The 21,020-nt window shown below is 45.3% G+C and overlaps 10 protein-coding genes across 10 annotated transcripts; 5 read left to right on the top strand and 5 right to left on the bottom strand.

Annotated features, from left to right (window-relative positions):
• Window positions 1–281: 281 nt before the first annotated feature.
• J7337_001948 (uncharacterized protein) lies at window positions 282–1,489 on the bottom strand (the record flags this gene model as incomplete). Its single annotated transcript, XM_044819681.1, has 2 exons — window positions 282–947; window positions 1,001–1,489. 2 exons carry the CDS (start codon window positions 1,487–1,489, stop codon window positions 282–284), a joined length of 1,155 nt encoding a protein of 384 aa, XP_044683981.1.
• A 2,223-nt stretch (window positions 1,490–3,712) lies between these two features.
• Window positions 3,713–4,076, bottom strand: J7337_001947 (uncharacterized protein; the record flags this gene model as incomplete). Its single annotated transcript, XM_044819680.1, has 2 exons — window positions 3,713–3,890; window positions 4,021–4,076. The coding sequence occupies 2 exons, from the start codon at window positions 4,074–4,076 to the stop codon at window positions 3,713–3,715; spliced, it is 234 nt and encodes a 77-aa protein (XP_044683980.1).
• A 582-nt stretch (window positions 4,077–4,658) lies between these two features.
• Window positions 4,659–6,770, top strand: J7337_001946 (uncharacterized protein; the record flags this gene model as incomplete). Its single annotated transcript, XM_044819679.1, has 2 exons — window positions 4,659–4,695; window positions 4,771–6,770. 2 exons carry the CDS (start codon window positions 4,659–4,661, stop codon window positions 6,768–6,770), a joined length of 2,037 nt encoding a protein of 678 aa, XP_044683979.1.
• A 2,256-nt stretch (window positions 6,771–9,026) lies between these two features.
• J7337_001945 (uncharacterized protein) lies at window positions 9,027–10,674 on the bottom strand (the record flags this gene model as incomplete). Its single annotated transcript, XM_044819678.1, has 4 exons — window positions 9,027–9,358; window positions 9,416–9,627; window positions 9,705–10,471; window positions 10,495–10,674. The coding sequence occupies 4 exons, from the start codon at window positions 10,672–10,674 to the stop codon at window positions 9,027–9,029; spliced, it is 1,491 nt and encodes a 496-aa protein (XP_044683978.1).
• A 1,734-nt stretch (window positions 10,675–12,408) lies between these two features.
• J7337_001944 (uncharacterized protein) lies at window positions 12,409–13,476 on the top strand (the record flags this gene model as incomplete). Its single annotated transcript, XM_044819677.1, has 1 exon — window positions 12,409–13,476. One exon carries the CDS (start codon window positions 12,409–12,411, stop codon window positions 13,474–13,476), a length of 1,068 nt encoding a protein of 355 aa, XP_044683977.1.
• Window positions 13,477–13,760: 284 nt separating this feature from the next.
• On the bottom strand, window positions 13,761–14,690 carry J7337_001943 (uncharacterized protein; the record flags this gene model as incomplete). The annotated part of the gene is made up of 1 exon (XM_044819676.1): window positions 13,761–14,690. One exon carries the CDS (start codon window positions 14,688–14,690, stop codon window positions 13,761–13,763), a length of 930 nt encoding a protein of 309 aa, XP_044683976.1.
• A 590-nt stretch (window positions 14,691–15,280) lies between these two features.
• J7337_001942 (uncharacterized protein) lies at window positions 15,281–15,796 on the top strand (the record flags this gene model as incomplete). Its single annotated transcript, XM_044819675.1, has 2 exons — window positions 15,281–15,760; window positions 15,782–15,796. The coding sequence occupies 2 exons, from the start codon at window positions 15,281–15,283 to the stop codon at window positions 15,794–15,796; spliced, it is 495 nt and encodes a 164-aa protein (XP_044683975.1).
• A 1,026-nt stretch (window positions 15,797–16,822) lies between these two features.
• On the top strand, window positions 16,823–17,799 carry J7337_001941 (uncharacterized protein; the record flags this gene model as incomplete). The annotated part of the gene is made up of 2 exons (XM_044819674.1): window positions 16,823–16,853; window positions 17,429–17,799. The coding sequence occupies 2 exons, from the start codon at window positions 16,823–16,825 to the stop codon at window positions 17,797–17,799; spliced, it is 402 nt and encodes a 133-aa protein (XP_044683974.1).
• Window positions 17,800–18,683: 884 nt separating this feature from the next.
• J7337_001940 (uncharacterized protein) lies at window positions 18,684–19,190 on the top strand (the record flags this gene model as incomplete). The annotated part of the gene is made up of 2 exons (XM_044819673.1): window positions 18,684–18,989; window positions 19,041–19,190. The coding sequence occupies 2 exons, from the start codon at window positions 18,684–18,686 to the stop codon at window positions 19,188–19,190; spliced, it is 456 nt and encodes a 151-aa protein (XP_044683973.1).
• Window positions 19,191–19,808: 618 nt separating this feature from the next.
• Window positions 19,809–20,286, bottom strand: J7337_001939 (uncharacterized protein; the record flags this gene model as incomplete). The annotated part of the gene is made up of 2 exons (XM_044819672.1): window positions 19,809–20,141; window positions 20,194–20,286. 2 exons carry the CDS (start codon window positions 20,284–20,286, stop codon window positions 19,809–19,811), a joined length of 426 nt encoding a protein of 141 aa, XP_044683972.1.
• Window positions 20,287–21,020: the final 734 nt, after the last annotated feature.

Genomic DNA, 21,020 nt, shown 5'->3' with positions numbered 1-21,020 from the left:
GAGCCAGTATCCCCCACAGCGAGCCTCTTGCCATTACCATTAAATACAGTGTTGCTCTCTGGACAGTGTTCTTGTGCGACCACAGCCACTGGCTTTTGGCTAACAGTATCTTACAGGCAAGGCCATTAAAGACACGTTTTGCTGCCCGCAGTCAAGTAACATAACAAATATTGAATAAAATAGAAAAAAAGAATAAATCCGAGATAATAAATGTCTAACTAATGATAAGATCACTCCACTTAGAAGCAATCTCGTTTTCCATCTTATATCCCGCCACATCCTCAAGTCAGCTTGCCCGGTTTAGTATCGACAGAACTCCATCCAATTCTCTCAGTAAGATCGAGACGAGCTCTTAAGCTTGCAGCTTGAAGCATAGTGGCTCTAGGCTTACGAAGAGACTCGTACTTCTTGAGAAGCTGCTCCACAGATTTTTTGGCAAGATTAGACTCAGAAAATAGCAGACCAAGTGCTGCAGCATCCTCAAAGGCACTCACAGCTCCCTGGCTCTGATCAGGCATCATGGGATGAGCGGCGTCTCCTGAAAGTGCGACCTTGCCCTTGACCCAGTATTCATAGGGCTTGTGATCGTAGAGCCGCCACATCTTGATGTCCTCTGCCTCGGCGAAGAGTCTCTTCATATTCGGTTCGATTGTCTTGAATGTCTCAACCAGCTGCTCGGGCGTAGCAGAAACGTTCCAGCCATCGTCGCGAGTGTCGTTAAGTGAGGCTGGGTAGAAGCAGTAGCAGCAGATCATGGAGCCGCCACCGGCCGGGGACATGACGATCTTCTCGATACCCATGCCTCCCCAGTACTCGATAGCATTGCGGGTCACATATTCGGTCAGTCCAAGCTTTTCAAGCTTTTCGTAAGGGACAATACAGCGGTAGCAGCACGAAGACGAAGGCGTAGCGTTAGTCTCGACTCCAATTTCGGCTCTTGTGTTCGACTTCGGGTTGTTTTAGATTAGTAAATCTTCAATATATAAGCCATTTCACTTACACGAATGCCATCTGCGGCAATAACAAGGTCTGCTGTGATCTCCAAGCCATTCTCAAACTTAACCCAACCCTTCTCCGCATCCACTTTGATGGCCTTATGGTTCAGCAATAGCTTGGCTGGAGGACCCTCGCCTTCACTCGCAGTTGCAGTTCGCTTCAACTCGGAGTGGATGTCGGGTCGATGAAAGCTGTAGTAATGGGTGCCAAACTTGCCCTTGTAGTCACCAAAGGGATACGAGGATGTGATGTCTCCCTTGGCCCAGTCGTGCCAGACCATATCGGTAAGAATAACAGGACGGGCTCTCTGGATGTCAACTCCCCACTTCTCGAGGAACCGAGTGCCGTTTGACGCGCAAGAAATGTTGGAACCAACTTCACCTGTAAAGTCGTATCGCTCATAGAGAGTAACATGATGGCCCTGGCGGCGAAGGGAGATGGCGGCAGCGATGCCACCGAGGCCAGATCCAAGAACGGCGACGTTGAGAGGCATTGTGTTGCAAAGGAAAGATGCTGATTGTAGTTTCGAGTCTTGACTGATGGTATTGATAGATACTGAGTGATAGACTATCCAAGCCGAGTACTGGCTTGTGTTTTATACCTAATTGCTGGTAGCTGAACTCCGGAGCAGTGACAGCAACATCAACGCCTATCAGGTCTGATCTTGGGAGAGATACACAGTAGCACCCCGCAGAGAGTTAAAGGAACCGAGATTTCGTGCCGCATGGCAATACCCAGCAGCGCGGTCCGCAAGTCCCTTTTTGGTATAGTCTATCATGACTACCCCAGGACCTAGTTCCATTCCGTGTAGCCACATGATCTAACCTCATCTCTCTTAGTCTTAGTCAGTAACATGCTCTTTACTCTCTTCATCACATGCTCGTAATCAGGAGTAAAATCGGCTGCTGGCTTCCGACTGTCCTGGGATTCCTCGCCAGGACTAGTATACTAAACATTAGTATTGCAAATCATTCTTGTGCTGATGCAGTTCTTATGTGGACTGTATGGGAAGAGGCCGTCGAACACGATCAATTTACTACATGTATTTAACAATAGCTTTCGACTTCCGTTACCCCATTCATACCACTTCCTGCCCGGTTTCCATCAGCCAATCAATCCAACAAGTGCTTTCCCCAAGACTATTCCTATCTAGAGACTCCCACATGGAGTCTTGATAACCTGACTAATGCGATCCCCGGGAAAAACATTATGCATATTGTTTAAGTGGTCTTTAGCTGTCCGGCGGGACTGGGCCAGGGCAATGATCTCACACTCATATTCCGAGTTATCCAACTCGTAGGAGCTCAGGTCCTGATGAGCAATGATAGCATTCATCCGTAATTCTGATGCTGCGATGATTACTGGGACAAGCTGGAACCGAAGCACTGCAGGATCCCCACGAGCTTGGAGTGCCAGGTAAAGGATATGTTGTGCCATAGAAAAGAGACTTTTATCCAAGTTTTTCTCTTGAAACAATTTGAAACCCGTTTGGGTCTCATATGCTGAGTTTTCATATCTCTTGGCTAAGTCTGGGAAAACTCTATGTAGCTGCATTAAAGCAGCTAATTGATAGAGCTCAGCAAGCCAAACTAACTGGATCTGTGACTCAGGCGCCAAGCTCTTGTCGACTACAATACCTGGTCTGCATGCTATCAGCAGTCGAGACTCGAGGAGGCTCGCTGCGTACTGATTAGCACTGTTATTGCAAGCGCCATGATGAGGCTGGCCCAGAAGACTGCAATGGTGACGGATCAGTTCACCAACCAGTGTCATGTATTCAATGAGCTCCGCAGAAGTGCCTGTCCATGGATGTACATTGGACCCAGGTGTGGCTGGGGACTCAATACGACGCATCATCGTGGCGTGAGAGGTCGCACTCGAAAGGAAGTCAAATCTCGGCCTGTTAGAGCTCATATAAGTCAAAAACATAAGCCAATATGTCATGATGCCCTTTCCGAATGTTTGTGTATCCCCACAGGTCAAGTTGTTCTTGTATAGCAAAGCGAGCTTCTGGAAGATGTCAAGCATGGAGTCTCGTGGTTGCATCCAGTCGGCTGAAGCACCGAGTAGGATGATGCTGAATCCAATCGACTTTTGATCTATGATGCAGGGCGAACTCTTTATTTCCTGCTCTATGATGCTCCTTGCCTTTTGACGGAGTCTTCGAGCCACGGGTAGGAGATGGGGTGTCGACTCGGACAGATACGCAGCCGAGACGCTTTGTAAAACGTAGGGTAAAGACTCAGAAGTCCAGGAGTTCCATCTTTGCGCGACATCAGTGATGAAGGGGTTATCGATTTGGAGGGAGCAGCAGAACAACGGTCCGATGTGGCGAAAGTAATGGAAAACAAAGGTCGTAGAAGCATCAGTGATAAGCCGCGATGGCCCGATAGGGTTACTTGGGGAACCTATAACGGCAGAGATGTCCCAAGATGGAGAGGATGTTGCTGGCACGGCTGCTTGTGGCAAACCCTCCAGATCCGTAGAGCGAGAGTTCAAGTATGTTCGCAATGTTGTTGAAAATGAATCGTTCGGATTAGAGTGGATATTCTCGGATGCTGTGCCAATGGCGCTGAATTGAGATACATCCAAGAACGGTGTCGTAGTTAGGTAAGGGATCGAGGATTGCTGCTCAAGCATCGCCCATTGGTCCGAGACGTCGAATAAGGTGCCAGATGAAAAGTCGAAGTCAGATTGGCCATGATTATAAAATGCTTCAGGGGTTGGGGTATCGGATATCGCGCCAGATGTAGTAGTAGAGTCCAGATCCAGGGGGGGCTGAGGTATCGAAACCCCCTTCAAAGAAGACGGTTCGCCCTTGCGTATCGAGGTGCTTCTGCTGTCGGATCGACGGGTGCGTTTGATGGAGTCTAGGCCATCGCACCACTTGAGTGCTGGAGGTTGGTACTCACACGCATGGCTCTTGCGGCTACACTGCGAGCAGATAGGTTTCACCTCGTCACTTTTGATCTTGTCAGGGACTGGCGTTAGATCGGGGAGATACGGGCAGGGACGGAAACTTACTCGACGACGTCGACAGCGAATGCATCCAAAACGGGACTTTGAACGGCGGCATTCATTTCGGTTCAGTCTTGCCTCCTGCATAGATACAGAGAGGGACAGGAGGTGTTCTGCTTGTGCAAGGACTCAAACGAGGACAGGTGGAGAGGGGGCCTTGCTGACCTCTTGATATAGAAACCGAGCATATCATTAGCTCGTCAAAGTTTGCCTCTCTGGGTAATAGTGTCTCGCCACTATTGGCCATCCATCATCATTGATAGGCTAATCGAAATGCAAATGGTGCAGTGTACTAGTGCCGGATGCCCCGCTACGACGAAACTTCTTATTGGGTTGACGGTATCGTAGGCCTACAATGAGAAATGCGGTCCTCCACACCCAATCAAGCCTAGCACAATCCAGCTTGTCTTTCCTTTCTCCCCACGGGGAATGTATGATCTGTGCAAATAATAGCAGATAGCAATTACGCAGCTTCTGCCGTTGATAACCCGGATGATATGGATTTAGGAAATGATATATGTATATATACTCCCCTGATCCCAATTACAATCAATATTTGCAATCGATCCACTGACACAAAACCACGTCTCTCATAGCCAGCCTCCTGGTACTTTTCCCTTCAGACCTCCAATACCTCTAACAAAATGGCAGCACGTCAAGTGACTGGTCAGCTCCCTCAGGGTAAGGCTCTCAAAAAACCCAGCACTCACACCGGCTGCATGTACCAGAGCTAGCTACTAACTCTTAACACAACAGGAGCCGGGTATGCCATAATTCTTGGCTTCGGTGCCCTCTTCGTTTCTATCGTCTTTCTCATCTCCCGCTGGGCAGCCAAGCATCACAATGAAGTACAGGGCTCTGAGATGTTCACCACGGCAAAACGCTCCATCAAATCCGGCCTGACAGCAGCAGCCGTTGTTTCGTCTTGGACCATCGCATCGACCCTCCTATCATCTACCACGTGGTCATATAGCTACGGCGTCGCGGGTGCCTACTTCTACGGTGCAGGGGCCCTTACTGTCATCGCCATCTTTGTCATGTCGGCTATCGAGCTGAAGCGTCGAGCCCCAGCGGCACATACATTCTTCGAAGTCAGTCGGGTCCGATACGGTCGAGGTGGACATATTGTTTTCATGGCGTACTCGACGCTTTACTGCATCATCAACTGTGTCAATATCTTGATTGGCGGCTCTGCTGTCTTTAGCGCCATGACTGGGATGAGTCAAATCGCCGCCATCTTTTTGCTCCCGTGCGGAATTGTTCTGTTCACTCTCAGTGGTGGCGTGAAAGCGGTCATCATCACCGACTACATGAACACTATCTTCATCCATTGCACAGTTCTAGCTGGCGTCTTTGTGGCGTATGCAAGACCCGATTCTGTTCTCGGAAGCCCTGAAAAGGTTTGGGAGCTCCTCAAGGAGGCTGCGATACGAGCCCCAGTTCCGGGCAACGCTGGCGGAGAGTACTTGACCATGAGGTCAAATGATGCCATACTGCTCGGTATCATCCTCTGGTGCGCCATCTTCGGCTGCACCATCGATGTCCAGCTCTTCCAGAAGTCTATCACTGCCGATCCCGCAGCGACTCTGCCGGGTTATATCATTGGCGGTGTCGCCTGGTTCAGCATCCCCTTCTGTTTGGCCACAACATTTGGTCTCTCGGCCCGTGCCATGGAGTTCACTGAACTTCTTCCCCGAGCCATAACCCCCACAGAAATTGCACAAGGTCTGACATTCCCCATCGCAGCTGGTGCAATGATGGGCAAGGCCGGTCTAATTCTTGTTCTCATCATGGTCTTCATGGCTTGCACTTCTGGATTCAGTGCAGATACTGTGTCCATTGCATCGGTCTACATCCATGATGTCTATAAGGGCTACTTTAACAAGAATGCGTCAGGAAAACAGTTGGTTCATATGTCGCATCTTGCTGTTGCTGTCTGGAGTCTGCTCATGGCTGTTATTGCCACAGGCATCTCAAGAACTGCTATCGGTGTTAACTACATCGTCACTTGCATTGGAATCTTCTGTGGCTGCGCTGTATTCCCCTTCTATGCTACTCTCCTCTGGAAGAAGCAGAGCAAGTTGGCAGTTATCTGGTCCCCAATCCTTGGTTCAATCACTTCCATTTCATCCTGGTTGGGCTCTGCGCATGCTCTCTTTGGCGAGGTGACAATCTCATCAAAAAGCCAAGTCATGCCGCTCTTGATTGGAAACGTGGTCTCCGTTTTATCAGGAATCATTTTCTCTGTCGCCATCACCTATATTTTCGGCGCTGACCAGTTTGATTGGTCTCTCTTGCAGACGAACATCCATACTTCCAATGACATGGACGTCCGAGGAATGACTGCACGCCAAGTAGAGGAGCAGGCCCAGGCTGAAACGATTAGTCCTGAAATGGACGCGCTTCTTAGGAGGGGAACACGTAAGGCCGTCCTTGCCACGATTATATTCTTTATCAGCATGATGGTTCTGTGGCCACTTCCCATGTTTGGTACTTCCTACATATTCTCTAAGGGCTTTTTTAAAGGTTGGGTTGTAAGTGAACAAGAGATTGCGTATAGAAAGACACTTGCTAATGTATATCAGGCAATTACGTTTATTTGGGCATGGGGCGCTGCCCTTGTAATTACTCTTCTACCACTTTGGCAATCACGATTAACTGTTTTGCTTTTTGTAAAGACTTGTTTCAGGCTTAAGGTTATAGCTCAGGATGATATGAGTATTGACCAAGAAATTATAGAACAAGATAGAAAGTAGGAGTAATATAAATAACAGATTATTAGATGCAAATAGGCTACTAGCGCTGCTGTGGAGAAGCCTGGGAAGAATATAAAGGGAAGTTTAAACTTAAAATAAACTATAAAATAGAAGGAGCTATTTTAGAGAAGAGATTTAATAGTAATTAAGTATTATATCACGGAAAGGGAACTTAATATCTATATACAGACAGGCTTCTCCCTGGGTAATTAGGACTAAGATCATGGACCTGGAATTTTATAACTATATTAAGCCGCATTACTAAGTACTTTGCTATAAGTTTCCATACAGCAGGCAAAGACCTGCAATCTTATGCCAGTGTGAGAGAATTCCCCTTAATACAAGGTATAACCAGCCAGCAGTTAAAACAGGTCCAGTTCTTTAAAGACTATTATTCCTAGGATAATATCTGTCCTTAGACTGAAGTAGCTGTTTTATAGGCATATAAACCTCGCGCAGTGGATATATTTGCCTTTAAACATAGAGATATACTATATGTCGGGGCTATCTGGAACGACAGCTGGGGCGTGGGCACTAAGATGGATAGGGGGGCTGTGGAATGGGAAGCTCGATGCCAAGCCTAAAAAGACAGTAATGTTTACAGTTCTTCTGGGCAGGGTCGAACCTCGCCTCCTGTATCTGGGGAGACAAAGGCCTTCCTCCTAGTCTATGTTTACTGTCTACAACACTGGAGGACGATAATCGAAGGCAGTTAAACAGTATAATCTGCCTAGGGTTAAAACATACTTAGTATTACCTATCTAGGAATGTTATGCTTTTAAATATTAAACCTTTAACTTCCTGTCCTCATTTAACTACTTGTGTATAACTCGCGTATCCTTGCCTTTATATCGCTTGTCCTTTATGACCTGTTGAAAAACCGCTTTGGTCGGCCTATCCAGAACCGTCTTTGCACCAACATCCTTAGCCAACATGGAACCTATATGCAATACCTTCTCACACAACTCTATGCGAAAACCACTAATATATTCATTTAAACTTGGCATATTCAACATTACCCCGGGCACAGGATTAGCCTTAGACGTCACCCAGCACTGACCGCCAATGACATTGATGACATCTAATAGAAGCTTCGGATCTAGGCCAGCTTTGACGCCAATGTCGAATGCTTTAGCTGCGGCTACTGAGGTAATAGCGTTGAGGTAGTTATTAATAATTTTAAATACACTTTATATTTAAAACCTTTATAACTTATTTAATATAAAAGCTTTATTTAACTAAAAACCTAATCCTAATTATAACTAAATCTCTAATAAGCTTTTTTACTTAATACTACTAGCTTATTTAACTTTTCTTCTTATAACTTTTTAATTAATATAGTTATTACTTATTACTTAACTTATTATTAAAGGAAATAAAAAGAATATACTTTTTTTTATAAATCTATTATATAATATACTTAAGCTTAGTTTTAATTTACTTTATTAATTACTATTATTTTATTATTTAATAATACCTTTAAGTTATATTAAGAAATTATCTTTTAATAACTTTAATTTTTATAGCTATTTTTATAAATATTATAAATAAAATAAATAAAACTTATAAAAATAATATCTTTAATATTACTTTTTAAAATATTTTTAAAAAGTTTTTTATAATTATTTTTATTATTAATATTTAATTATAGCTTTTAAAATAAGTTTATAATATTATATAATATAAAATATATTAAAAAGTAAAAAAGTAATTAAAACTATTTACTAATTACTTATTATATAAATATAATTATAATAAAAGTTATTTTAAAAATATTATTTTAAGTTAATAAATTTACTTTTAATAAATAGCTTATTTTATATATACTTTATATACTTTAATTTAATTATCTTTATAAATAAATAATAGCTACTTTTTTATATATTTTTAAAGTTAGTTATTAAATTATCTAGCTTTTTAATTAAAAGTAAGACTTTAAGTAATTATAAGGGTAATAAGTATATTACTTATATATATTTATTAGTATCCTTTACTTTTATAGCCTAGGGGCTAAAGCCTCTTTTAAAACCTGAACTTTAATATAGATAATTTTAAATATAGTACCTGCGCTAATGTCGCTAATATCTGCAGACTTGGTTTAAGGAATGCTAGCTAGGAATATTATAGATCTTGCTATAAGACAGGAAATAGGAAATTTTACTAAACTAGTAAAACTTTAATTATAACTTAACCTGGATTAAAACTATCTTCTGGTAATACTTAAATGTTTTATCAGTGCTATGATGCTGGAGACTGCTATAGGATATAGGTAAATTCAAGACTTTCATCGCCTTCCTTGCCGTTGGTGATAGCGCCTTCAGCGGTCAGCCTTGCTTTCTTTGCATTCCGTCTCCTTAGCAAGAGCCAGCATGATGCGTAAAGAATTCCCGCAACGATGGTGAGCCCAGCTGAGATGGCATTGCCCGGGACATAACGTGGGCCCTGGTTGGTGGGGTAAAGCTGACCAGAAACAAGGTTAGAGACATTAGCAAGACTGTATGCAAAGGGTTGACCAATTGCGCGCTTAGTGTCTGGGGCCAAGTTGGTCGTGATCCACGTAACAGCCAATGTTGAGATGGGATACAACCCTTTAGAGCGTGTTAGTAAATTGTTGGCCTGGTTCAAGGTAATCCGTGCATTCTTACCTATCACTAGGACAAACATGCCCGCGTAACCGACATTAGGGTCTCTGGAACCCACACACATGAGATATCCGACAGCTACAGGTATGCAGCAAGCCACAATAAAAGCACCTCGCTTCCTAAGCTTGTCGGAGTAATAGACCTGAATGCAAAGAGATATAGCACCCAGGGCATACACAGGGATCGTCATGTAGTTGACTTTGAGAGAAGCAAAGCTAGAAGTTGTCAGTAAGAACAGATCATAACATAGACGGACAATTGCAGCATAAAAAAGTACCAAGCCGAGACTTACCCAAGTCCAGAGATGATTGTGGGCAAAAACACGCCGAAGCCATTGATGGCTACGGATGACGTGAAGAATGCAACGCCGAGAAGGTAGACAAACGGATCCGTCAACGCAATCTTGATCCACTTCTTCTCGAACTTGTCCTCGCCTCTGGTTATGTAGTCTCTTTCTTTCTTCATACGCATGGTCTCCTTTTCTTCTTCACTCAGGAACCATGCCTCCTCAACTTTGCCAGGCAGAAAGATCAAACCAATGCCACAGATAACCACGGTCAGGCCGAACTCAACAATAAAGAGCCATCTCCATGCAGCAAAACCATGGCGAGATCCCATTTTTTGAACGGCATAAGCAAAAAGACCCCCAAAGGCCCCGGATATGCACTGCGCCAAGTTGGTCGTCATGACACGCTTTCCAGCCAATTCACGGGGGTAGATAGTCGAGAACAAAAAGGCGAAGGCCTGTGCGAGACCAGCCTCAGCAGCATTGAGCAGCATCCGACAAGCAATGGCCTGGCCATATGTGTGGATAAAGGCAGTACCAAGCGTGCAAATGCTCCACAGAACAAATGAGGTGCCGATTGCCCTCTTGGCTCCCCAGCGTCGCGTAGCCAGGACCCATGGCATCTCGAAAAGGACGGTACAGACACTTGAGAGAGTCTGGATATTACCGAATTGTCCGCTTTTCAGGCCGACGTCTTCATCGAAACCGAACACACGGGCATTTCCGAGCTTGATTTTCGCAACCATTAGCGACAAATGAATGAGTACAGTCAACTGCAAAGAAAACAGAAGCTCACATTGTTGCGATCGAGTGATGACATGACAAGATAGATGACCGAAACAGGCACAACATAGATGTCGAACTTGCGTCTGACTGCTGCTTCTCTTTCGGGATCGATGTAGATACTCGCCGACGAGGCTACCTCGTGATCATCGGATCTGGGCGCTTGGGCCATTTTTCCTATCTTCTCATCCATTATGAATAGGAATGGAGGGCTATATATTGGGTAATAAGTATGAGCGGGTAGAAACGGGCAAAGACAAGAGGCACAATAGATTTCGATGTTTTTGCGATTGATCCAGCTTTGCGCTTGGCTCCTTGAACAAAACATGGAGATCAATCGCATATGGCGAGAATATATATACTCCATCCTTCTCAATGCTAAACTTGACTCCGATTTTGAGAACTAGTAACTCAACACTATCCACGAAACAGCCGCCCTAGAATTGTGCCAATTGCATGGTCGCCTGTTATCAGTGTCGCTTATCCCAGGAAAGACGTTATCGTTTATCATTGGCGATCTGAGAATGAGCTAGACTCCAAGCAACCAAGTGGCATACACACGTGTGGGTACTAAGGTAGTTCTATCGCAGTCGTTATCAGATAAGAGCCTGGGACGCCAATAGAGATTCGGATATTTCCGACGGCATATCCCTACCCGGGAGATGGCCGATGCGGTTTTCTTCCATTGGCATTATCCCAAGACAGTCTTTAAGGGCCTCCTGACGGTTTAATTACTTCTATCCTATGTCGCGCGCCGAACACAAGATCAGAGGCGGAGTCCGGGCCTGTCAAAGGTGAGAACCCTTCGCATTTTTCCGATCGATAATTCAACGTAAGGCTTATCAATGCACGCAGATGTCGCCGCAGGAAACAAAAGGTACGATAGGCTTCACCTCCAAGCCTTGGTTGATTGAAAGATGCGATCCATTTGATAGTGCGACCAGCGATATCCACAGTGTTCTAGCTGCGAAAAGGTCAATGTTCCTTGCTTGAGCTACGACTCTGGCAAACAAGCCGACGTAAGGCCCGCCTCGATTCAACATAAGTGGAACAAACATGATAGCTGATTCCAAGCAAAGGTCCCGCGCGATTATATCCTGCGATTAGAGCGGGAAGTCAGTAAGCTCACTCAAGAGATCCAGACTCTGCGACAAGGTTCTTCTGGATCCTCAACCACTCATAGGGCTCATGAAAGTCCTTTCCTTGACTCTGTGCCAGACGAAACAGACGTGCAGAGCACCGGGCCGTATTCGTCTGACGAAAGCTCGCCTCTGGTTCGAGACTTGGTCACGAGCGTCAAGGACGTGTTTATCGAGCGCCCACGAGCTCATCGCTTTGTTGGCCAAAGCAGTGGCATATCGTTTGCTAAGATGGTCATGTCTGCTATCCATCTCAATGAGCTTCCATCTGCTCTGGCTGCTCAGCCGCCACCGCCATCATACGACGCATCATCAAGCAATCCAGCCAAAGCTTCCTTACCGCCCCGTCACGTTGCAGATCACCTGATTGATGTGTACTTCCAGTACCGTACACCACATCTGCCCATACTCACGCGTTCCCAAGTGGGAGGGGCAGTCGACAAAGCGTATGAGACAGCACTCGGGATGATTTCTCCAGCGCCACCAGCAGCAGACAGGGATCTCTTCGTTGCATTCATGGTGTTTGCCATAGCACTCGTAGATATTCCTCACGCGTCGGGCTCAAGATCCAGTCAAAGCGACGGATGTTTCCGCTCGGCGATAGCCTGGATCGATATGTCATTAACGTACTCCAGAAGCGACCTTGAAACACTTCGGACTGTGCTTCTTCTCGCACAATTTGTAGCTCTGTCACCTATGCAAGGTAGCCTTTGGCATCTGACAGGTTTTGCACTGCGACTCTGTATCGATGCAGGGCTGCATTGGGAGGCCGAGTCACAGGCGTCTCTATGGACCCTGAGCTACTAGACGACCAGAGACGACTTTGGCATTGCACCTACTACTTCGATCGTATGCTTGCTATTACCCTTGGCCGCCCATTTGGGATAATTGATGAGAGTACACGTGTCCAAATTCCGAATCCCTGGACTGGATCGCGCAAAGACCTGACACAGCCAGTCGTTGACTTCGATCTCCACATGCGGAGAGCACATAATCATCTCTTCTCGTTGATGCGGCTTGAATCTGAGATCAAGCACGTTCACCACACTCAGACCTGGTCTTCTGCCAGACTGGCGGCGCCTCGGCCTAATTGGAAAGCCTGGCTACAAGGCGTACAGCCGCGCCTCCAAGAGTGGCAGGCAACTATCCCTGATCCGAAGAAGGCGCACCCTTCGTCTATCTTCCGCTGTGATGCCTACTGGGACGTCATGTACTACAATGCCGTTCTGTTACTCTATCGCCCTCACTCGTCCGGCGCGCATGTATCAAGCGAGGAGTTGCTCGTTTGCTTTGAGGCTTCAACCAAAGTAATTGCTGGCCTCAAGATCCTGCAACAAGAAGGGAGGGTCGAGATGCTCTGGAAGTCAGTTCACCAACTTTTTTTGGCAGGCCTCGGAGTCATCTATGGTATTTGGCGCTCAGGCGATGTATTGGCTCACCATTCCATCGGCACATGCATTGCAACACTGCAATCATGTGGCTCGACTCTATCGGCAATGTCGGAAACCTTCAAAGGCGCCAGTGGATGCAGGAATGCTTTCGACGTACTGTCATCCACAACAATCAACTGGCTTGTTACCAAAGATGCCGAGGACACGAGGCAAAGCCGATTGGAATTTGAGAGCCACGTCAAGGACCTACCGGAACACTTACGACTCCCTCGGGAGGAGACTCTACTAGCTGAGGACCGCGGCATGGATAATATGCTGGATATTCTGTCCATGAACCATTTCGATCTCAGCGAGCTCTTGAACAATGCCGCGCAGTGGCCAGGGCCTGATGAGTTGGATTATATTATGAGTGATTACCCCGACGCTGGATTTGAACTCGATGTTGCTATAGCTGGTAATTTATAAATCGATTAGACTCTTATCAGATTAAACCTTTTTGATCAAGTGGAGCAAGAATGGCAGCTGAAGCACTATCTACTTAAAAGTAGCCAAGATATGAATTAGGGTACGGTATTTTATCCGTCTCTTGAACATAAGCAAGCAAGCAAGGTCCTTAGTGTAAACTTTTCCCCTGGCAGGTATAGAAACCTCTACGGAGATTCAAACATCATCATACGGGAATATGGAAACCCTTCGATCTAGAATGGCACGATATAGAACAGCTCTTTCAATTCTCGCCTTATATTAATTTATGTCGTAAGTCCCACAACTTCGTCTGCCGCAGCCTCTGCTGGTCCATTTTCCATGATCGACTCATACGGTAGAGGCTTGTCCACAAACCGTGCATCAGTCAACCCCTGCTGCCACCTGTCGAAGGCTTCGCGCGGGATCTTGGCGCCAGTCCACATGCCATTCTGACGGAAGGAATTCACTACTTTGATGGCCACGTCCACGTGGACTTTGGGGAACAGTTTGGCGAGCTCGGCACGGTACGCCTCCGGATCGGTTTCATTAACCCATTGAATGGCCCTGTTCAATCCGATGCAGAATCTTCTCTGCATATCCAGGACCTTGGGAGTGATGGTAGAAGTCTCGCGATAGTAGACGCTCCAAGGCACTTCTCCTTGAGTAACCATCTCCATGGCAATAGAGATTTCATGGTTGCGTGAGGCAATAGCCATGGCGGATAGATTATCCGTCACGAAGAAATCACCCATGCCGCCCTGGAATAGATTTCCCAGCATGACGCCGTCCAGGTCTTGGATGAAGTCGATTGATGCAAGGTCGACGCCATTCTCTCGCAGCCACATTTTGGTGAACAAGCCGCAACTAGCACCACCGATAGACTTCATGAGGATGGTTGACCCCTTGAGATCAGAGATTTTGAAGGCCTCGCTGCTGGATCGTCTTAGCATGGCCAGCGGGCACCGGTTCGCAATCTGCGCGAAAACCGTGTAGTCTTGTACTCTGTTACGATACATAGACGGAACCCAGATACCGCCGAGCGCCATATCCGCGGAGCCATCAGCCAGGGCATCAAGGACGCCGTCCCAAGGTGTTGGGATTGTTGTGGTGACTTTCAGGTTTTGATCGGCGAAGAAGCCATGCCTTTCTGCAATGTATTGTGGGAGGTAGTTAATGTTATACCCGGTCGCTGTAAGATGGAAACTGTCAAGCATTTTGGCGGTCGCGTCTCAGCCTTGTCGGTTGGCAACTTAATTAAAACGACGAGAAGTAGTTACAAAAGGACTAAGTAGGTCTCAAACTTCTGCTCTAAAGTCTCGGTAAAATTCCATTGAGTCTAATATATTAAATAGAGGCTGTAGTCGCTACTGCATAGATGTTCGTTGAAACAACATATCTTGCACCATTCTTATCTTATCATCGGCTTTCTCCGATGAATGATCTGGCCGAGAATCTATCTGTAAATTATGGTCTAAAATTCTCATCATATGGTCAGATCGGAAAATGCCTTATCTTGTCGGAAAATGCCGAAATACATGTGAAGCACTGCATTGCACAGTAAGAAGTGATACTAGTATAGCGTCTTTAGTACAGCTTATTCTGTTTTACCTTATTGATTCACCTGCAGATAGGTGAATTCTCGAAACAGCTCCGCTGAATCAATATTGGGATATTTAATAGTCTCTTAGGACACCACTATAGAATGCAAAGAGCAGAAGACCATAGTCACTCTTTTTTTCATATTCCTGAACAATCTCGACCATCCTCGCACGTACTCATCATTGGCACGAGAATTGATTTCGTCATGCCTGAAATCGTCCTTTATACCGCTCATCATTGTCCCTATGCGCATCGCGCCCAAATCGCGCTCCGGGAACTTGGATTGTCATTCAAGGAGAAATTAATCGACATTACTGTGCCTCGTACAAACGAATATCTTAATGTCAACCCTAATGGGATGGTCCCAGCTCTCTCATATGATGGGGTGCTCCTAACGGAGTCCTCACTTATAGTGCAGTTCCTGCTAGACTCGCATCCTAGTCATCTGCTTAAGGGAAGCACTGAACCATCTGGGGCTCTACAGCGCTTCTGCATGGGTTACTTTATCGACATATACTTCGTCAAAGTACATCCTACATTTGATAAGATCGTCTATGCAGAGGGATCTCTGGCTAAGAATGTGGCTGTAGACGAGTACGTTGGTTTAGTTGCGAAATATGTCGAACCTTTACTTGGCAACGCAACACCATTCTTGGAGGCATCGAAGCGTTTGACACTGGTAGAGGTAAGCACATTCAGACTCTAGTGTCGTTTGATGTGATCTGTAATAGCTAATCTCGTGGTAAACTAGGTTTTGACGGGTCCATTCCTTCTAAGAGTGTTGAAATACCCCAAACATGACATGCTAGTCCCAGCGAGACTTGTGAAAGATCTTCCTCAAAGGGCACCCAAATTCTGGAAATGGGCTCAAGCGGTGATTTCCGAACCATCTATAACGTCGGTATGGGACGAGGACCTAGTAGTTAAAAGGACCTTAGAGAAGATTGAGAAGAAAAGAAAGATGTTAAGTTAAATAGTATTCTTCTTTATAGCCTTAATTACTAAAAGCCTACTGGTAACGTCTCTAAGTGTCGCCAGTCATCTGTCCTCGACAACCCCAATCGTATATATTGAACACCCACGGCTAATGGCTTACATCAAGCGCATCGGAACTAAAGAGATATGACTGGCCGGTTAGAAGAAATTCATTCCTCTCCGGAGTTGACTTGTTGTAAACGAGACCTTCGTTATCCCCCGAGAAAATGGTGCCGTTCAATTTGAGGGCTGGTTGTGTCTTCTCGACCACTTCCTTGATGTCATCGAATTGAGCTTGGATTACACGTTTAGGGCCCCAAAAACCCCATATAGCTGTCCAGTATGGTAAGTCGAGCTCTTTACAGAGCTCTCTCATTCTCCAAGTAGGGACCGGTCCTGGGCCATCCCAGAAGTTGAGTCTTTTACCACGTGCTGACAAAATCTCCCAACACCCCATGAACCAGACACAGCTGGGGATAATACCATTTTGGCGCATTGGACCTAATAGATCCACCATCGGTTCAATATGTTCAAATTTATCAGCAGACAATGTGCATTCCATGAAAGCAGGTGGAGTTGGAGTCATCCACAGACTAAGCTTAGTGACGACTCCCAAGTTGCTTTGGAGAGACAGGCCTTCAAGTGAAAGGCCATAGGTGAACTTTAAGATGAAGGCATTGGGAGAACCATTAATAGGGAATTGGCCAGTGCGGACAACGTCACCGTCGGCAAGCAAGATTTCAAGACCAGAGAAGGACTAGTGATGATTGAAATGCGTTCCGAACCCCGTGCCACGGTCAAGTGTCTTTGATTGTCAGTGATAAATAGCCTTGAGCTTAAACCAAACTTACATTACCAGTGACACTTCCCTAGCTAAGCGATGGGGTGCTAGGCCAGACCTTTTTCTTATGCTTGGCACAATAATCGATCAATTGCTTCCAGCTTACACCAGGCTCAACTACACAATACGAGTACTCATCGTTAACTTCTAGAATCCTGTTCATTCGATGTAGATCCAGGGCCACCGATCCATTGATTCGTATCTGTTTAAGTGAGAAATGGATTTATAGCAGCCTGTATTGTAGACTCACCTAAGGTTTTTGCCCCTAGAGAATGTCCAGAAAGGAATATTGAACTTATTAGCAATAGGCAAGACAGCACAGACCTCCTTAACAGAAGGAGGACTAGAAAAAAGACAGCATTCTAACCAATACCAAGGAGAAACCTGGTTTGCCTATATAACTGCAGCTCCAGGAACTTTTCTTTTACTTTTATTATATTTATACTACAGTATTAGGGTTAGGTTTATTTATTATAGGTAAGAATAGGTCCTTACTATTATATATATAATCTAGTCTTTATTATATATATAATCAAGTTTTACTTTTCTTCGTGGCTCTCGGCAGTCTCAGCTACGGTTGTGCATCCAGCATCATTGCTACCACGCTAGGTCAGCCGACATTCTTGAATTACTCCGCCCTGGACTCAAGACATAATGTCAACGATCTTATGGGGGCTATCAAGGGATTCTTTCAAGCTGGAGGCTTTCTAGGTACATTAAGCTGCTATGCAATCGCAGATGCCTTTGGTCGTCGAAAGGCCATTTTGGTTGCGGCGCTGATCTCGACCATCGGTGGAGCCCTTCAGGCTGGAAGCGTCAACATCGGCATGTTCATTGCCATGCGTTTTCTCACTGGTATCGGCATAGGCAAGTTAGCGAATGCGTTGATGGCGCAGATTGCAGACTAATACTTCTCAGGAGTTTTGGTGACACTGGTCCCTCTCTATCAAAGCGAGATGTCGCCGTCACATATTCGCGGGCTTCTCGTCGGCATCGACAGTAGCATGATAGGCACAGGGTATGCTCTCGCGAGCTGGATCGGTTTGGGATTCTACTTCGTCAAGGCTTCCGGTGCCCAGTGGCGTATTCCACTGGCTATTCAATGCTTGCCTTCACTGCTGCTTGCAGTAGGCATCCTGATGCTACGAGAAACGCCCCACTGGCGTGAGCTCCATTTCTCCCTTAACAATAACTCCTTTCTCTGACCCGATAATAGTCATTTTAGCCAAACGTATCGGCGAGGCCCGCGACTCGTTCAATTATACGCGGCTTGCAAGCGGAGAAGGTCCGAGTTCTGATGAGGAAACGACTGACGCAGATTTCGAGGTCTTGCAAAGGCAAACCATCTGCGAGATGCAACAAAATGTTACCTTCCTCGATCCACTCAGGACACCTTGATTGAGAAAGAGATGCATCACGGGGTTTCTCACCACGTTCGGTTGCCAAGCCACCGCGACTATCGTTATCAACAGTGAGTAGCCATATTGTGCCGCCGCGTCGCTGGAGTCGAGGCCAGCCCTTGTACTAACTAACTTGTCAGACTATGGCCTTTTGCTGTATGCTAGTTTGGGGTTCAGCACCGTCCAGCAACTTCTCATCCAGCGCGGCTGGATATCTGTGGCTCCTTTTGGCAACTTCATAAATGCCTACCTTGCTGATCACATAGGCCGCGTCAAAATGCTTCGTGAGTGCTGACTATACGCAACCGCAACAAAGACACATTGAATACTGACATGTTGTAGTTGGGGGCTTTGCTGGCTGCGTCATCGCCCTCATAGGAGAATGCATCACCATGTCCGTCTTTGAGAAGACGAACCATCGAGGAGCTGCATCAGGCGCTGTCTTCTTCCTCTTTCTTCACGTCACCATTTTTATCCTCTGCTGCGACGCTACGTCTTACGTTTATGCGTCCGAGATCTTTCCAACCTCAGTTCGCGCAAAGGGGCTCTCAATCTCTGTCTCTGGTCTCTTTTTCGCCACAATTATCTTCACTACAGCTGCACCTACAGCATTCGCCGAGATTAGGTGGAAGTTCTATCTGGTATTTATTGTTGCCACTTCAATTATCATTGCATACGCCTATATGACGTTTCCCGAGGTATGTATTGTAATACGAACTTGCGGAAGACAAGATCTGACCAGGTCTCAGACCCGTAAAATGTCGCTTGAATATATTCAAGAACTCTTTGGCGATCCAATTGACGGCATGTCTTCAGAATTTGTCAACCAGGAGACTGTTCACCACCTTGACGAGGACGACGAGAAGAAAAGAATTCACGCTGGAGAACTCAGTACTTAACCTAGGTGAAATTCTACAGTATATGAATTAGATTTGTTCGTGCTACAGGTCGATAGGAAAGCTATGGTCTGCTTAGAGGATCTGGCTATTTCCGTGCTCTACTAAATATCATCTTACCCTAGGGGATTCAGCCTTATCTAGGTCAAATACACTAAGTCAGATAGACCTACTCCCCTAGAAACTGTCTAGCACTGCATTTATTCTATTAAAGGAAGTAAAGAAAAAAGATATCTTTATAGATACTTACTTATTTCCTATCTCTTTAATTATAAACTATACTATTTCTAAAGACTTTATAAAAAAGATTTATACTTTAATAAAGAAATTATATTTTATAAAATATATTAAAAAATATTAAAAGCAGGCTTAATAATATTATACCTTACTCTAGGAATAGGCCTTAGTAAAATATTTATATCCTGCTTTATCTATTTACCCTGTTAAGCTTTATACCCTAGAGTATATTATATCTTAGATATATTATAATCCTTAATTATATTCCTACTTCAGCAGACTTATAATTGTTTCTTAGACATTGACAGAGGTATCTTAAATACACATAATAGTAAGATTCCACGCGCAGCCTATGCCAAGTAACAAGAAGCTCCGCCCACGCACCTAGTAGCATCGTCGTGTTTTGTCGAGATCTCCAGTGCATGTAAGACCCTTGCAGCAAGCATATTTGCCGTTGTCACAGATATCTCCTTCGGTTCGGCAAGCTCGGTCCTTCTTACATTCCCGAGCGCCTGAATTGAGATTTTTAGGGTCCACCCAGGTGCAAACCCCACTGCAGCACTCCGAGTCTACTTGACAACCTTTGCCGAGAGCACGGCACTCGTCCACCTTGCATATTTTGAAAGGCTTGTCATCCACGGCGCGGCAAACGTAAATACCGCAGCAATCCAAAGTCGAGCCACACCTTTTCCCGAAATCGTCACATTGACCACCCCCCTAGAAAGATGTTAGTGGCTTGAGTAGTTAAAGGCATAGTCATGCTACAAACATAAACAATTGGTCCTCCAAACTCGTCGTCAAAGTCTTGTGCATAGGCAATAGCGACGATCATTGCCAAGGTGCTGAGAACTGGGAACTTCATATTGACGGATTGAAGCTTTTGTAAATAACTGATAGAAGATCTATTGTTGTTCTTTGTGGTGGTGCAATGTTCAAGTTGTTGATTTTATCAATCGATACTTAGGGTAATGGGAGTGGGCTTTTATACCTCTTATCTGCTTTACTAGATGCTTTACTATACAGTAGCATTAGTAAAACAAACTCTTGAGTCAGCACTGGTGTATTGATTGACTAACAGGATATAAGGAATTTTAAGGGATGTCTTATATCTAGGCCCCTGGACCCCTAGAATACCAGAGAGGGAAAAGTAAAAGAGTAACTAACTTTAAGACTCCTTTAGTTATCTAATAATACGCTATATTATATTTCAGGTTAAAAATCAGAGTATATAGAGAGAACAGCCTATAACTCAACTAGCATAGCTCCTAGATATAGGGACTGAGACACGGCAGAGAGAAAGGGCAAGTAAAGAGTCTAGGATATAGAAAAGAAGCTAAGGGTTAGCCAAGACACGGCAGAGCGAAAGGGCAAGTAAAGGATTTAAGATAAAAAACGAATCAAGGGTTAGCTAAGACATGGTACAGAAAAACGGACCGATAAAGTAGTAGACAGACAGATTGTCCATAGCGCCCAGCTAAGGGGCGAGCGGGTTAAAGACAGCGCCAGACCCATCAGGGACCAAGAATAGGTTACGGCTACAATCCGATGATGGATAAGGAACAGAGTTGGGTTTTGTTAAGAGCATTAATGTGGCTT

The sequence above is a fragment of the Fusarium musae genome, chromosome 2 (genome assembly GCF_019915245.1).
Source record: "Fusarium musae strain F31 chromosome 2, whole genome shotgun sequence".
NCBI classification, from domain to species: Eukaryota; Fungi; Ascomycota; class Sordariomycetes; order Hypocreales; family Nectriaceae; genus Fusarium; species Fusarium musae.
The sequence above is the reverse complement of the archived record's forward strand: the minus strand, read 5'-3'. Positions and strand labels throughout refer to the sequence as shown.